The sequence below is a fragment of the Sitodiplosis mosellana genome, unplaced genomic scaffold (assembly GCF_009176505.1).
Source record: "Sitodiplosis mosellana isolate CC-2019 unplaced genomic scaffold, AAFC_SMos_1.0 Smas_scaffold_6226, whole genome shotgun sequence".
Classification (NCBI taxonomy): domain Eukaryota; kingdom Metazoa; phylum Arthropoda; class Insecta; order Diptera; family Cecidomyiidae; genus Sitodiplosis; species Sitodiplosis mosellana.
Genome location: NW_022601467.1, coordinates 14,302,828 through 14,319,881, shown reverse-complemented (window position 1 = coordinate 14,319,881; position 17,054 = coordinate 14,302,828). Strand labels below are relative to the sequence as shown.

The 17,054-nt window shown below is 37.2% G+C and overlaps 1 protein-coding gene across 1 annotated transcript in view; it reads left to right on the top strand.

The window, feature by feature from the left end:
* LOC129578682 (uncharacterized) overlaps positions 1 to 17,054 on the top strand; it is a 114,822-nt gene that overhangs the window by 47,607 nt on the left and 50,161 nt on the right. The window contains exon 3 of the mRNA XM_055467593.1: positions 14,054 to 14,736. Coding sequence (XP_055323568.1) covers positions 14,636 to 14,736 — 101 coding nt within the window. The 5' untranslated portion in view covers positions 14,054 to 14,635. The remainder of the gene's footprint in view (positions 1 to 14,053; positions 14,737 to 17,054) is intronic.

Genomic DNA, 17,054 nt, shown 5'->3' with positions numbered 1-17,054 from the left:
AATCAATGTCGATCTAGCGAATCCGAATTCAAAAAAAGAACACACACACACAAAATAGAAATGAAGCGCACACGTGCAATATGCGGCCTGGTGGATGAACCATGTGTGAGTGTGTGTTTGTCGATGCCAATTTCTATTCGTTTATCGAAACAAAGGAGAGGTATCCACGATATCACACTAGTACCTGGACTCAAACCGTGTCGCCCAAAATATGTGACAAATAAATACATTTACCACATACCTGAATGCCAAAAAGTGTCGGCTTTAAAGCATTCAGAAGCAACCGATGCTAAAGCGTATATGGTTCGGGTTCTCGTACATAAAAAATTTATGTTTGCATAATTGAAAATCAATTTTTCCTCGTCTTCTCTCATTTCTCCTATACATAGAACCGGAAATGTGTGCGCCATGAACTTCTTTAGCTATTTCTATTTTACCCCGGTTACCGCTGCTGCCGCCGTGTTAGACGCTAAATGGCTAATTCGGTTACTGTTGCTGTTCACAGCCTAACCGACAATTTCGGCAGGCAAAACGCCACATTCAACATCACCAACAGCAGTAGCAAAACAGTAAGGGTAGTTGGAGTAGCATGAGAGAAAAAAAAACAATTTCGCAAACACAAATTGCAAATGCTTGTGTAAATCAAATGTCTATACGAAACAATGTAATGGAGACGAATCGATGCCGACACCAAGTAAATAAAAAAGAGATAGCAAAAAACACGAAATAAATGAAAAGCGCACGGGTGTTGTTTTTTCTGTGTGTATGTTCATCGCTTGCCAATGTGATGTGAATTACCTTCATTTTAGGTTGGAACACGACGAAAATTAGATCGAATATGCGACAAGTGATAGATGGCAACAGGGAACGCGACACATCGATGCATACTCTCTTTCTCACATTTACTCACAAACACAACTACACGCCGTGTCGGTGCCGTGTGCAGAATAGACTATATCGCGTAGAGAAGACAGTCAAAATGGAGATTTATCGATATGTTGTTATAAAAATTTGTTGCCGAAGTTAATTGCAACTAGCAAATAGTGCAATTTCAGGTGTAACGAAATTACGTTTCTGTTCATAGCAGCCGAATGTAGTTCGTATCGAAAGATAGAGAGAGAGAGAGAGAGAGAGAGAGAGAGAGAGAGAGCGAGTTAAAGGAAGTTCCAATGAAAGTCACAGCAACAAATTTAAGTTTTTTTTTGCATACTACTACCATTCAAATTTCATTCGTAATTCACGTGGCAAATGAACAATTCTGATTACACTGCTGAAAAACATAACCGACTTTGCATTTTGTACGGCATGTATTTCAATGTGGCGTGTGCGAAAATGGGTTTCGATGGAGAGTCAGTTGAAATGCGGGCACAGTACACGTGGCTGTGCAATATTATTTCTACTGAATCCGGGCTGGAATTCTAAGTCATTCCACCAAAATCGTTCGGAATTATTTTTTTCGTACATAAGACCATATTGGAGTGAAAGAGAGAGATTCCACTATTTTTCAGCGTTCCACCGGAATTATTTCTCACACATTTCACTCTTCCTTGAATTATCGGAATAATTCCGATGGAACGGTGAAAAATTGTGGAATCTCTCTCTTTCACTCCAATATAGTCTTACGTACGAAAAAAATAATTCCGAACGATTTCGGTGGAATTCTTAGAATTCCAGCCTCGGGCATTTTAATGACTTTGTTCCAAGAGAATCAGTGTGGCACGGTTGCTCTTTTGCATTCAGTCTTTTAACAACAGCAGCAACAGCATGTGGATATCTATCGCTCACTCTCAAGGGCATTTGCTGGAGCGCTTAAATGCAAATGAAAACATCATAAGATAACACCGAATCGTATAAATAGCTGCAGCTATTCGTAATATGCATTAATTTTTACTATTTGCAATGGTTCAGGGTATATGTATATTTTTCTCGCCTTATTCTTCGTTCACAGTCTGTTGCGTTTACACGCATACGCTTTTTGCCCTAATCTGTTTGGTTTTTATGTCGACGCCGTTTTCTGTGTTTAGTGAAAATGAATGCCTCTTTGTCTACTTACTGCCGGGCTTAATTTATTTTCATTTCGAAAGCTCTGCATTTAAGTGAAGCTATTTATGCCACACTGATATCGCATAAGCTTCAGTTGACACGGTCACACGCACATATACACACGGCCATCATGCACATTACTCTGGGCTAATTTCCGTGGTGCGGAGGCAAAAAGTCAATTTGCCAAAATATGAATGTATACTATGGTGCTGCGACGGTGGCAGCGGCATCACGGGATTTTGATTGTAAACAGTTCAGTGGTATGCAGCCATTTGACATACGACTAGATTTTACGGTATTTGTTTGCCGAAGTGTTTTCCATATTAATAGAATCTAAAGTTGGCGCTAGTCAAAATTACTTGTAGTGTGTATTGGTTGTCTGGAATCACTCTATCGGTATGCAAAGAATGGATTGCCTTCACTCTTGCTCGCTGACTCGCTGGCTGGCTTAAAGGCGACAATAATAGTTGCGGTGCATCCCGATCGAGATGTAGTGACAGACGGTGTGTTACAGTGGCCACGCTCGTACACAGATATAGAGAGAGAGAGATAGAGAGAGAGAGAGAGAGAGAGAGAGAGAGAGAGAGAGAGAGATAGAGAGAGAGAGAGAGAGAGAGCGAGAGCGAGAGCGAAAGAGAGAGGTATCACATGCCAACAACAGAATTCCATTCGATGAAGATACAAGTTCCCCCCCGCAACCTGACAAACGTACATATTTATTTTTCCATGTGAAAACCAGGCTAAGTCAAATAAAATCAAACGCTACCGATATTCGTTAAATGAACAAAGCTAAATTCTTCGATTCTATGCTTGGCAATTGACACTCAGCCGATATCAGTGTTTTTATATGCACACACACACACACACACACACACACAGAGAGAGAGAGAGAGAGAGAGAGAGAGAGAGAGACACACGAATACAGACACGATCATGCATAGGCACACATATTGACATTTTATCAGTGCACGATTCCACTCACATGTAACCATTGTATGTCACTTGTTGTTAGTGGTGGTTGCTGTCAATGTCGATGCCATTTCATTGAATTACCCGAATCAGCGAAATAGGACCGAACGAAATTTGCCGAATGGTCCATTTTTCCAAGACAATCACCGATGAATCGAACAAATTTTTGCTTCCGTTTACGTCATTTAATAAATCAACTTTGAATTTTGACCTAAATACATTTCTCCAAACTGTCGGATTTTTATCCAAATAGAAGAAAATGAACACAAAATCGATCAAAACTAAATTGAGCCCGAAGCAACAGAAATATTGTCGCGAGAAATAAAAAACAGATGTATACCTAGACCAATACCTGTTACATTTGTCACGTCGCTGAATGGCAACCTTTTTGTATTCGATGTTTGAATTCGGTGGTACGACACACTGATGAGCAACTTAGCATCAATGCTATCGTCAATGCTGTGTGTTTTATCCACATGCATGTATTTTACGAGAACTACACCGGCATAGGTAATTTTTCGGTGTACTGAATTTGCGTGAATGGAAAAAATTACCTGGTACATATATATTGAACGAAGATAAAGAGAAGCGAAAACTATGCGAAAAATCAATCATGAAATAATATTTAGACAGGCTGTTGCATGAAATGGATGGTAATTTATTTTATTTTTTTTTGAATAATGAATTGTGAAACCAAAAACGGAGAATCATTGCAGTCAACGATAGACCTACATAATTTAAGCATTTTGTCGGCATTATCCGAAAAACAATGACCCTGAAAATCTCATTTCTTTCGATAAATATCAAAGGTATTCAATCGATTTGCCTTCACGTACACCAACCAAATTGTTCAACCATGAACTCTTTCTCTTTTGCTCTCCTCTTCTCTCAATTCATCCTGACTATTATTTCGCTCGCTCGTTTCGTTTCATTGCATTGCATTGCATTGGGATCATAGTTTTAGCTGAAGGAAAAAATGGTATATCATTTGATTACCTAGACAGATTAAAGTAATGGACACTTTGAATTATTTGGCTTACGTACGGCATAAGGTTGTGCACATCTGTGGGAAACGATTTTCTTTAGAAAAACGACGAGAAAAACTACAATTTTTCCATCAAAGCACTCAACAAGCATGCATTCATGGAATAGTTATTGTAATAAGAACCGTGTGCACAAACAAATTCTATTATCAGAAGAGAAGAATAGCGAAGAAAAGCGATTTTAAATTGAACTCACTGCAAAATGCTTAAGTTTATAAATATAGGTAGTGCATATACAAAGCTGAATGCAATCTTTTATCGTACCATTTAATTCCATACACAATGAATTATAGCGAGCATCTTCCTTATGAACTTTCAATTTGTATGAACGCAATTTCTTGCGTAAACTTATTTACGAGTTTTAGAAGAATAGAAATTGAAAAAAAAACAATAGATCGCTTAAATGAATCGAACCGAAAACAAAACATATATTACAAAATTTTGTGATGTCAATTATTTTGATGCTCATAAGATTTTAATTTTCTTCAGAAATGCCCATGCTTACACATACAAAATCCTATCGTCAAACGAATATGGAAAAGTTGTTCGTTTCTTGTGTAAAGTACAGAGACTTGGATGGATTAGCCTTGGTGCATCGCACAGATTCTAGACAAAACCAGATTTAGATTTTACTTGTGTGCTCAACGCCCTCATTCGGGCAAATTGAATTATTTATGATGTCTATTTGTTTTTTTTATGATGTGCTTATCAGTTTGCTTCATTTCCGGCAATGATGGTCTTAGCACTGATGTTCCAAATTAGTACGATGGAAAGCAACACTTGTTAGGATGGGAAAATTGTACAAGAAACGGTGACTTTTTGTACGGTACAATCCGCAGGTATGATGCATGATAAGGCAGCACATATTTATCGGTGGTGGCCGTGGTGAAGTTAGGAACCGGAGCTGCCATATCCTTAATAGTCTTCGTTGGTTTCGCAATTGGTAGATGCACGGGATAGATGTAAGCATGTGAAATGGGCACAAACAATGGATGCGGCGATACATTCAAATTGATCGGACGTTGAACTGAAACAATTGAACATAATGTCACAAATAAATAAATACAACATCAACATCGACAATAATAGCTAAAAAGCGCATCAACACACACACACACTTGGATAGTCACCCACATACACAAATTATTTAAAAGTGTACAGTCATTGTCCATTACCCGATGTAATCGTTTGCTTTTTGTAGCCGCCAAATGGTTTGTGGATTGAGACCGCATCACGAATGTGGTCAATACTCTTTCCAACGCTGATGCTACCGCCGCCACCGTCATCGTCGTCGTCGTTCTTGTCGTCGTTGTGTTGGTGTTGGTTCGCAATTCGTACAACTGATTGCGTTCGAATTGCATCAGAATTCATAAGAGAATTGAGCGCATTGTCTACGACACTCGGAATGAATATGTTTCCAAATTGGTTCTTTATGTGATTGACGTTCCCAAGATGATTCGTTGTGGTGTCCACGTCCAGCGTTGGATAGTCACCATTGAATATCGGCACGAATTGCTGCTCAACAGAATCGATGTTGGGAAAATTTGATACCGTCCATGGTGCGGCTTGATTTTGATGATTTACCAAATAATCATCGATATCATATCTATCAGAAAGTAATGGTAAATCCGATACACGTGCCTCCACACGAAAAACTAACTGACCACACAACAACACAATCGTACAGAACAGTGAAAAATGCATCTGCAATTGAAAATCGATGAAATGATGCAAAAAATCAAAAAGAAAAATTCATACAAATTTTCAGTCACATCGAAACACACTACTTCTATGCTTTGTACCAATTTTTATCAGAATTCTTACACTTTGATCGACTCATTCACTTTCGACCGATTCATGGAACACGACGAAAACGTTTGAAAACAAGCCAGCTGGTACAAGACCGTTTATAAATCAAGCGATTGACGTTGCCATAATTACATACAAAAAGATCTGCGCCACTTTTGGTGCGACCAACGAAGAAATTGGCGAGCAACGGAAACATTCACTTTTGCTTTCGTTACAATTGTGTTTTGGAGCGAACAACCGGAGTCCGGCGTGTCTTTAACATAATTAAGTGCGAAAGTCAGAAGAGCATTCCGATGAAAAATTCGGACAAAAAAGTTGTTGAAAACCAAAAACCGAAGAGAAACAGATGGAGAGCAAGAGTAAGACAAACAAAAATGCAACGAAATGCATGGCGAAATAAGTTTCAGTATCGAATTAAATTTAGCGTAAACAGCAACTGTGTGAGAAAAACAAAAATGAAAACGAGAGAGAGAGAGAGAAACAGAACAGACACTCACATACAGCAAGCGAGTGAAACAAATTAAGGAAGCAACAGAAATTATAGTACAAAAATACACAACAAATCACAGTGAACTTGAGCAAGAAGAAAAAAAAACACACTAAAATCAATTTCATTTCTGTGCCCTACCAAGTCATTAATTTACCAGAACCGAAGCGATTATGCTGGCTGTTATATTATAAGATTTGCTGTTTATCATGTTCGAGTTTTTCACTTCCACTTCTTTTCATTTCTTTCATTCTTCTTTTGTGTTTCTCTTCTTCGCCGGGTATTTTGTTATAATCTTTTGCTTTACCGCGTAAGCCGAAATTACTCTCTCTCTCTCTCTCTCTCACACACACATAATCGCTCAATTCTTTCCACCAATGTACCACTTTTGTACAATAAATGAGAATATTCCGCGGCGTTTTTTTGAATAAGAAATAATAAACTCGCATACACACACATACATATATAACGTGCAAAAACTGTTGAACTCTTGACCACATTATGTGAGGTGTCTGCGATTTATGAATCGGAACGTGATATAATATTTTGATTTGCGGAAATAGCTTAAAAGTCGTACACACTTAAACGAGAGGAGAGAAGAAAAAAAATCCACTGAATTATTTTAATGATGATGACTAAATAAGATCACACTAATGAAAGCATCGCAGTGAACAGCATCATCATCATCATCATCATCATCATCAGTGGCACTCAGAAAGTGGTAATGAACAGAGAAAAAAAATCACGACGGGAAAACAAATTCAAATTAATTATTTTTGTTTATTCTGTGTCTTTTTCTTCTTCTTCTTCTTCTTCTTTTTCTTCATTTCTGTGCCGTCGCTGTTACGAAGCTGAAGCGAATGTAATTATAATTGTGCGGGCGGAAAAAAAGAATGGAAAAAAACTCGCGAAAAATGGTGGTGGAGATGAGCGAAAAAAAAAGTCTCATTTCAAAAATAAAATATTTGCACATTGACAGAAACAATCTAACTCTTTTACAATTTAAAGCGACAAAGCAAATCGGATGCCTGACTCTTTTTTCTCCACACAGTGCTTAACTTAATTAATGTTCTTGATTGCTAATTACTTCCAGCGTGTCTTGACGTCCGCAAAATAAATACACACTTCCGTTGGACACTTTTTGTTTCATTTGCCGCTCATTGCGCTCTTTGATAAGTAACAAATGATTGCAGCGGTTTATTCTTTTTTCCTTCGTTCTCTTTGTTCCAACGATAAACTATTGAGTTAAAAAGTTGGTAAAAAGCTTTAGTGAATTCGTATATTGACTACGTCGTCGTTCACATTACATTCAGAGTTCGCGAGTGTTTTGAGGCCATAACGAGTTACGAGATGTTCTGGAAAGTTAGCCTCTCATTAAGGATTAATGCCATTAACTAGATTGTTGCATCGCACGAAGCCTTTACGAATTTGTGTCATCGACCACAGCACTGGACTCAATGTATAGAATGTGGCATTTCAATTACACAATTATACATTTTTCAAAAACATTTTCTCCTTGGTTACCATGATGATAATGTATTGGTGATCGCGTTGAACGAGTCTCTTTTGTACAATATCTTGTATAAAAATACGACACCCAACCATATCGAAATCTATAGGTGAGACTGAGAGTAGTGTATGTTTCACTGACTTTGTTATGAAAGAGAAGAGTAAGTTTCTTTCGACTCAAAAATGGTTAAAGTCGAGTATGTTCATTTTTGGCGGGTCCTCGCGGTTTTCCACGGTTTCCGCGGAAGTGATAGGAGATAACAACTTGGTGTCTTCGACAAAGTTGTAGCACTCGAAGTCTTCTATAACATTGCTGAAGTCAGTTATCTCTTATCTCTTATCAGTTCCGCGAAAAGCGCAAAAAATGATAAGAACAAAAAATCTATATAAAATTTGCTTTTTTATGTGCGCGATTTGCGCGCAACTGATAAGAGATAAGAGATAAAAGTAAGATGTCTTCAGCAATGTTATAGAAGACCTCGAGTACTACAACTTTGACGAAGACACTATGTTGTTATCTCCTATCAGTTGAGCGAAAACCGTGAAGACCGCAGAGGCTAGACGGTACTACAACATACTCTACTTTAACGCCAACAGAATCATCAGAAAACATACTCTCCTCTTTCAAAATATATTAGAATTTTTTCACATACTGTCCTCTCGATCTAGTCAATAAATTGTGTTTGTGTGTGTGTGTTCTGTTGTCCAAAACATCGCATCTATAATACATTTAGCCTAAACATTTCCTTAAGGGAATAATTATTAACCATAATTTGCATTTGCGTACCGAATGTTTGGTGCAGTGTGCTATTTTGCTCATTTCGGCGAAATACCACCATCCCTATATGGCACGGTTTGAAGCATTAGATTTTTGTCATTTGCTATGAAAAAAAGAAGTTCAACAATTGGTACCGTTCCCATCCCTCTATCTACCCATCTCATACGGTCCCGTTTGCCTCTTTTCCGTTTTATTTGGCTTCATATTTGGCTTCAAATTGGCTTTGAGTCTCACCGGTTAGAATGCCGAAATTATACTAACATAAAATACAAATGGAAAATTATGTGACTTTGGTAGTCAGTGCCATATTTGGTTTATGTTTTTATGTGTGTGCTCCCTCGAAAGTATTTAGCATATTAAAGTATGTTGTGGTGTGATGTCTATGCATTGAAAATCAGCTAAAATGCGATGCTTTTACATAACACATCTAAACTCATCATGCGAGTGGAAAAAGGGAGAATATACAAACAAAATTGCAAATTAATTTCTGTTTGTGGGTGACGCATTCATTGCAACACATTCACTCCAGTTTCATTTAATTTCTGCCAAAATCACAAGGTTGACCAAATGCGGAATACACAGTTGAGTCACCGGCTTTATTTTTTCAAATCGCTTTGGGCAAGATTTTCAGTCAATTTTTTTAATTACGATTATCTCACCCAAGGTGGGCTTCAAAATGAAAACCAACTAGACTATATTCAACTATAATTGATAGCATACTGCAGTCACGCGAGAGAGAGAGAGAGAGAAAAAAGATCAACCGAATGCTTGTTACCGGACGATTATTTACGCAAATAAGCTCACAGTTGAAATATTTAAATGATGTTATTTCTGCAGAAACACGAAAATTTGATTATGTTCTGCCCGCATCATGGACACGACGAAATAATTTCACTCATGTGACGGCACTTCATCAAAAAAGTAAAATAAATAAACGAAACAAGAAATTATGTTGAACGATACTCATGCTCCATAGCTACAGTTTTTGTGGTGACATCAAACAAAGCGACGAACAAACTCATTTCACAAGTGCGGTAAAAGAATTATGTGGCCCAGCAACACAATTTTCCAGACAAAAGAGCAAAGAAGTTGAAAAGATCAATTCTCCAGCTGCACTGAGAAACAGAGAGAACGGGATATTGCACACCCTCAATTACAGCTATGATATATTTGCTACAGCGCGTTAATTTCTTCAAATCAATAGAACCAAATTTACTTCAAGTGCACATCGTTTATGGGCCAATTAAATAAAATACTTTAAAGTTGACTACCGCCTTTCGAAACTGTAAGAAACAAATTCATGCAAAAAAAGAAAAAATATTCAATTCAAACTAAGCTTTTGTACGTATTTGAAATGGGAAAAATCTTTGCACCACTAGGGTAAGGGTTTGTAAGTTGAGCCGGCATGTAAGTTGAACCACCTATGACATTTCATATTTCTGACAGTAGAAACGTCAGAATACCAATTGACATCGTCATTAAAACGAAAAAGATCAATTTTGGTGTAGCTCCCGATAGAAAGTACGCTGTTTGAGTGCTCCAACCACACACCGAGTGATTTAGTAGTAAAAATAGTTAAATTTCATCAATTTGCTGTGCTCTTAAAGTGAACAATTTGCATCGATATTTGAAAGGTGAATATATGTTTGTTAGCTCATTTTTTGTCTATTTTCATAATCCGATCTCAATTTCAAGTATATCGTGAGTCATTACAATTTGTTTCATGCATTGTACAAAGTCATCAAAATTGTAAGTTGAGCCATTTTTGGGTTTGTAAGTTGAGCCACTCAATTTGTTTGCTGTGAAAACATGCCGACGACATGTTCATGCGTGCGAATGTTTGGAATTGTCATTGAAACAACCCCAAACTAAATTGAGTGAACTTAAGTTGAATTTTACATGATTTTAGTTCGAAATTTTGATACTAAAATCTATGGCAAGTCGTCGAAGCCGGTCAACTGATCGTGGTATATCCGATTTTAATGCATTGCTCAATGCAATTGGGCCAATTAGAATCGAAAAAACATCAGTGAGGAATGCTGCTACTGCGTACAACATCGATCGAACAAGTACATGGAAAAATTCGATGATTTTGAATGATGTGCACCCAACACTAATTTTCATCGAAAATATACCAAATTTGCCGTTATTTCTGTGTTCAAAGCCAATAAAACTAATGAACATCCAATAAAATTTAATAAATTTTGTAATTGGAGCGTTTGCACTCAATATTCTCTACATTTTCAGTGATTTTTTATGGTGGCTCAACTTACAAGCCTTAATTTTTTTCTGCCGATTTCAAGCCACTTGGAAAATTGGCCATGAAAAAATATTTTTTCACTAAATCAAATAAGTTTACTCAGCAAAAATGTAGCATTTTAGGTCCTCTTTACAACGGTACCAGCACATCTAGGATATCTTCATTCTATGAAAAGTTATGAGCAAAATAATTATCGTGGTTCAACCTACAAACCTCTCCCCTACTATTCATGCTTCGGTTTTTCGAATACCACATTTCAAGTGAAGTGTTCGTTGATTTCATTGAATTATCTATTCTATTCTATACATCAAAAGAATGTTTCGCCGTTGTTTCGTTGGATGTTAAATCGATAATCTTATTTTGAATTGGTCAAAGATTGCAAACAAACTTTTTGCCAGCAAATTAATGAAATCGCTTCAATCAAGCGTATTCAATTTTGTTTGGCCAAGGAGAGGAAGAAAGAAAAAAAAACACATGGAAAATCGCAAACGATGATGCTCAGCGATCATTTGGAAGTGCTTCAATCTTCATTTCTTGGCTGAGAATTTGTTTGCACTCAGTTTCTAGAATGGCGTAATAGCCAATGTCAACATTCAATCAGTGTCAAATCCCTTGGGTCGATCCAATGGAACGCGATTATGTGATGAGCACGGCATCAGTGTGCTTTTCGCATTCGAAACAGCACACGCCATCACTGCTCGTCGTACGACATACTGTCCATGATAATAGTTTGGTATGGACGTCATCATTAAACTTTCTCATTTTCACCTGAATTTAATTAAAATTACGACGCACTTAAGATTACACAATTTTTGCATTAAGTAAGGCAAACCAAACAGTCATAAAGCGTGCAAAAGTTTCCATATTACGGTTAAATTAAATGACACTCGAGAATGGTTCGTGTGTTGTATATATGTGTTTTGTTTGTGTGTGTGTGTGTGTGTGTGTGTATGCCAAGCACAAGTGCTGTTGACTGTTCGGGTACAGTTGGTGTGCAATACATACACGCACACACATACATACAGTCGGTGGAGAAGAAAAGAGCACCGGGGTGCGCACATCCCCAGTGCACGCATAAATGACATTACATCTGGTCTCAATGTGCACATTCAAAAAATCAGCAGCAAACTGTTTGGGGATTCATAACATTCGTCGAGATAACTGAAAACACGTTTTCACATTTCGAGCATTTGATGCGTTGCTGATGAAGCCGGGCTTTTTGGCTTCTCCTTACTCACTTCAGCTTCATTGTTCGTGCTACGAATCTCGTTTTCTTTTTCTTCACATTGATTTCCAAATTGGACTGACTGACTCACTGGCTGACTAGCTAAATAACTAAACAGTCGCACACGTAGAAGTTGAAATGCAATACAATACTTGATTTGCAATGGATTCAGGTGCGTATTAGGCACACGGCGCATCATACAATTTTATGAAAGCGGATTTCTTTTCGGATCGTATCCAATGTGTGCGTGAGCGCCGCAATGAGTGAATTTGATGAGTTCAGGGGCAAAGAGAGATAAGACATCATTCGTTTTGATGCTGCTCAGCACATTATTTACAATAATCTTGTTTAGGATTTGGAGATAATTTAAAACGCAACTCGGAATTATCAAAATATTCGGCGATAGTTAAACCGGCATCAGAAGCAAAATTCTTATCAGAAAAGTCCTGTGTAGCATTTATATGTGTGCATGCGAAATATTTGAAATATTTTGTTTTTCTTTCGGTTCACATTCCACAATATTTTATGTAAACGCATTTCAGCGTTCTTAGGTAATCTTATAGAGTTGAAGCTAGCGTAGACAAAGTGGGCGACAGAAGAAATGCTATTCTTCGTTTGTTTGTGCTGAAATTGGCTTCGCTCGGACCTTGTTAAGGTAGTTAATTTATAAAGGTCATATAATTTGACGTACACTTCATCATCTAACTCTCCGGTATTTACCTGATACGGTATTGACGGTAGCTACACTTTCGGTTCAACAAACAGCAGCAACCGAATATATATAGAGAGAGAGAGAGAGAAAAAAAAATCGAATCAACTTAACAATATGGGTTTAATCATTTAAGTCATTGTTGTTGATATTATGTTTTCTGCCATATCACCTTTTCCATTGCAATTCCGATGGCCGCAATATACATACACCGTAAAGAAAAAGAAACACACCAAAAGCCGGATAAAAAAGATAGTAGATTCCTCGTCAGTTAGTTCAATAGATGGACGTTGTCTTTTACGGGCTTTTCTTCGCTCATTTTTTTCTTCATCTTTTTTTTCTACTCCATCTCTCACTCCCTTCCACTGCATCCGTTCACACAAATCCAGAAAAAAAAAACCTTTTGTAATTTTATATTTTTCTTCACCCGTTGATCTCAAGTCTCAACAAAAGGAAAACTAAAAAAAGGTTTTCGTGTGTTTTTGTTGCGTACATTATGTGTTTGCAACCGCCAAGAAAAAAAAAGAGTCTTTTCATCAGGTCTCGTTCTCCTGCTTTTTGTTCTGTTATTAAACAAAAACACCATGTAGTGTGTACACGATAAAGAGCGCACTTTGGCGAGAGAGATATTTGGAAGAGTGAAGAGAAAAAAAAAACAATTTTAAAATTAGAAAAAAAAGCAGCAGCCGCAGAGAACGACTGAAAGAAAATCAAGAAACAAAACATGGGATATCGTGAAAGCCAAAGAGAAACGGCTTTTGATTATTATCGAGAATAACTTTTTTTTCTTCTCTCGTCTACAACATTCTTCTTCATACTTTAATTATGCATGCTTTTTAAGCACTAACTTTTGTTTGAATGACATTCGAAGGAGGCGGTGCGCCGAACATTGCCCCCGTTGTACGTATATCAAAGGCAGTGGGCATGAATATAATCTTCTTTGCTGTAAATTCAAGAAGGACTCACTTGATCGAATACAGTTTTACTCGGCAGAGATATTTTTCGCTTTTCATTTTTCTGCACAAAGCAAACAATTCTCGTTTCTGACTCACCAATATACGTATTTATTTTACCTGGATCGAAACAAACTTGCTCTTTGCTTCCTCAATCAAACTTCTACGTTTTTTTCTTCTGTTATTTCTTGGAATTTCAACATAACTAGAAGAAAGAGAAAGGAGAAGAAACAATCTAACGAAGTATTTTGTTTCCTTAAATTTTCAGATTATTGACATCGGAAGGAGACAAAAGCGAAGATGACAGCTTAAGTGAATTGCTTCAAAAAAATAATAATAACAAAAACAACAGCAACAAAAACACAGAAACGTCAAGACAAGCTAGCGAACGTGCGACCACAACACACACTAGGCACAAAGCAAAATCAAAATGAAACGAAACAAAATTTGAAAATAGGGACACAAATATCTCTCTCACACTCTACCTATCTCTATCTTGCGAACGCAAACGCTACGACGACGGAAACGCAAACATCATTTCGGCGTTTGGTTTGTCACTAATTTTAGATATTCCTGGCGAGCGACAGAAACGGCGAACAAGAAAAATAAAAGGCGACCTGCAACGATAGAGTCATCATTCATCAAGTGTATTGTTTACGTTATCATTGCTTCGACAATAGGGTAATCGTAATCGACACCGCAACCATTCACATTATTAACGTAGCGTCATCGTTGGCGTGTGGTAACTGACACAACAGACAGAGAGCATTCGAGCAGTAGCAGCAACAGCAACCGTATAGCAGCTCGAAAAATATTGTGTGGCAACAAATTTTTCTATGAGAATATCGTCATGGACCCCAATGCCAGAACAGACAATGGCATTAATGTAACAGATTTCGTCAACCGTACCACACAGATCACTTCCATAAGCGCTGATTTTATCACACAATGGTAAGTAGAATGTCACATTAAGCATTGCAATAAAACAGCGAAATTGAATTACAAAAAATTAAATCGTAAACAAAAAGGAGAATGAAAAAAAAGCGCATAGAATTTTTGTTTGAAGAAATCTTGCAATAAAACAAAACAAAACAACAACAGACAGAGAAAGAGAAACGAACAGAAACAAAAAAAAATCAAATCGTATGTCGGGACAAATGAATGAATTATATGAGTTGATGACGAACAGCCGTGCCAAACGTGCGATGATGCGCTGATGAATGTGTAATGAGAATTCATACACACTCACTCACTCATTCACACACATCACATTATCATAGCAGGACAAGTGAAAAAAAACAAAAACAAAAACAAAAAATGAGAAAAATAATTTTCCGTTTCCTTTTCCAATGTAAATTTTGCCAGTTTTTAGGTGCCCAGAAGCATCATCAGCAGCAGCGGCTGCTTACAAATTGAGTTCACACGAGAAAAGTTCAACGTGATGCTCTCGCATTTTATTTTATCTGCGTGCCCCATACGTATTCCTTTTTTTTATAAAGTTTTTCCTCTTCATTCCGCACAATTATTCCCAGTCAATTTGCTGCGTCGCGTCTTTTTCCTTCAACTTTCATTTGCCATCGAATGCATATATGTATATACTTTGGTATGAATGTATATATGCGCGCCTTTTCATACTTTTCACATTTTTCTGTCTTTTGATAATGCTTTTCCAACAGCAACAAAAAAAACACATATCTCATGTATCATTGAGTTTAGCTGTCTTTCTATCTCTCGTGCAGCCGAATGTGTGCGGATGTGGATATATATATATATATATATATGTGTGTGTGTGTGTAACCCAATGTGCGAGCACCGTTAAGAATACATACTCAATCATTTATTTGCTAGCTTCTGATAAAATAATAAAACATTCAAAGTTTTCGCAAACCGACTAGATTCACCGTTTGCTTTTTTACATATTTTAATGCATGCGCTTTTATTCTCCTTTCATTCGTATTCCATGATTGTTCGGGATTTTTTCAAAATGAATGCCACTAAAATTGCTTTCGATTTAAATTTTTCTATAACTTTGTTTTTTTTTTGCTTCTTTATCTCTCGCTTCTATGCCTTTGTCTTCGATTTCATTTTATTCCAATTGAATGGGATTCTAGGGAAAATTAAGGGCATAGATAAAACACATTCCGCTAAATTTGCAGCGAGACTTAGCGAGAACGCATTGAGACGGGTGGTTTCCCCGAATGCCATAAAAATGATTATGCGATTTCACATGATGGTAAAAAAAAGAGTACAAGCACATTTCAATAAGCCAACGAGCTACATCAAATGTATCATACGAGAGAGACAATAACGAAAATATGTAAGTCGGATGAACGAAATGTAGAACGAAGACTAATAATAATTACGAAGACTAATTATGTGCTTTGTGCTAACATGAATCGCGGCCTGACTGATAGCAACATCAGCCGTCACGCATCACATGATGATGATGGCAAGGATGTGGCGTTGCAAACAACAACAAGGCATAGAGATAAAAAAATCAACCAAAAGGTGAAAATCAATAAGCGAAACACGACTGAATTCCAAAATACATCTATTTTTCCCTTCTTGTATCATTACTTTGCCATAAATAATACGGTAAAGAGCTTTTATCATCTAATCTTTGTGGAAGAAAACGCGGTTGAAGGAAAAAGACGCGATAGATACGATGATGAATTGTATAAAGGGATTCGCTACTCACACATTTCCCCTAAATTCGATTCAATCGAATTAGCGATCACAATAGAGATTATTCAGTGGATTCGAATCGAAATCTCCAAATCTAAATTCAATTATAATTTGCTTTTATATCAAATTCACTTTCTCTCTCTCTCTCTCTCTCTCTCTCTCTCTTTCTCTCTCTCGGTTTTTTTCCATTGTGATTAAACCAAATCAACATGTTTTTGTAGAATCGTTTGATTTGTATCTCTTTATGCTGGCAAACCACTCTCTCCCTCTATTCCTATGCTACGGTAATCTGTTGTGCAATCAGCGTTTCGGTGATCTGGAGAATATATAGGCAAACAAGGAAACGGCCATGCTACTAGTTAGCTATTTGGCTTACAATGCCTTACCCATGCCCATGCCATTCATCACATCGTGTTATACTTTCTGGTGCGCTGCTGTCAGTCTATTGTTCGTCTCTCTTGTCCTAGGTTTTACCACAGTGTGCCACATTATGAGATGCTTTTACATTTTGATTTTTTCCCCACTGCCGAGATGCTATTATTATTATTAGATTATTTTTCAAGAGTAAAAAAAAACTAGATAAA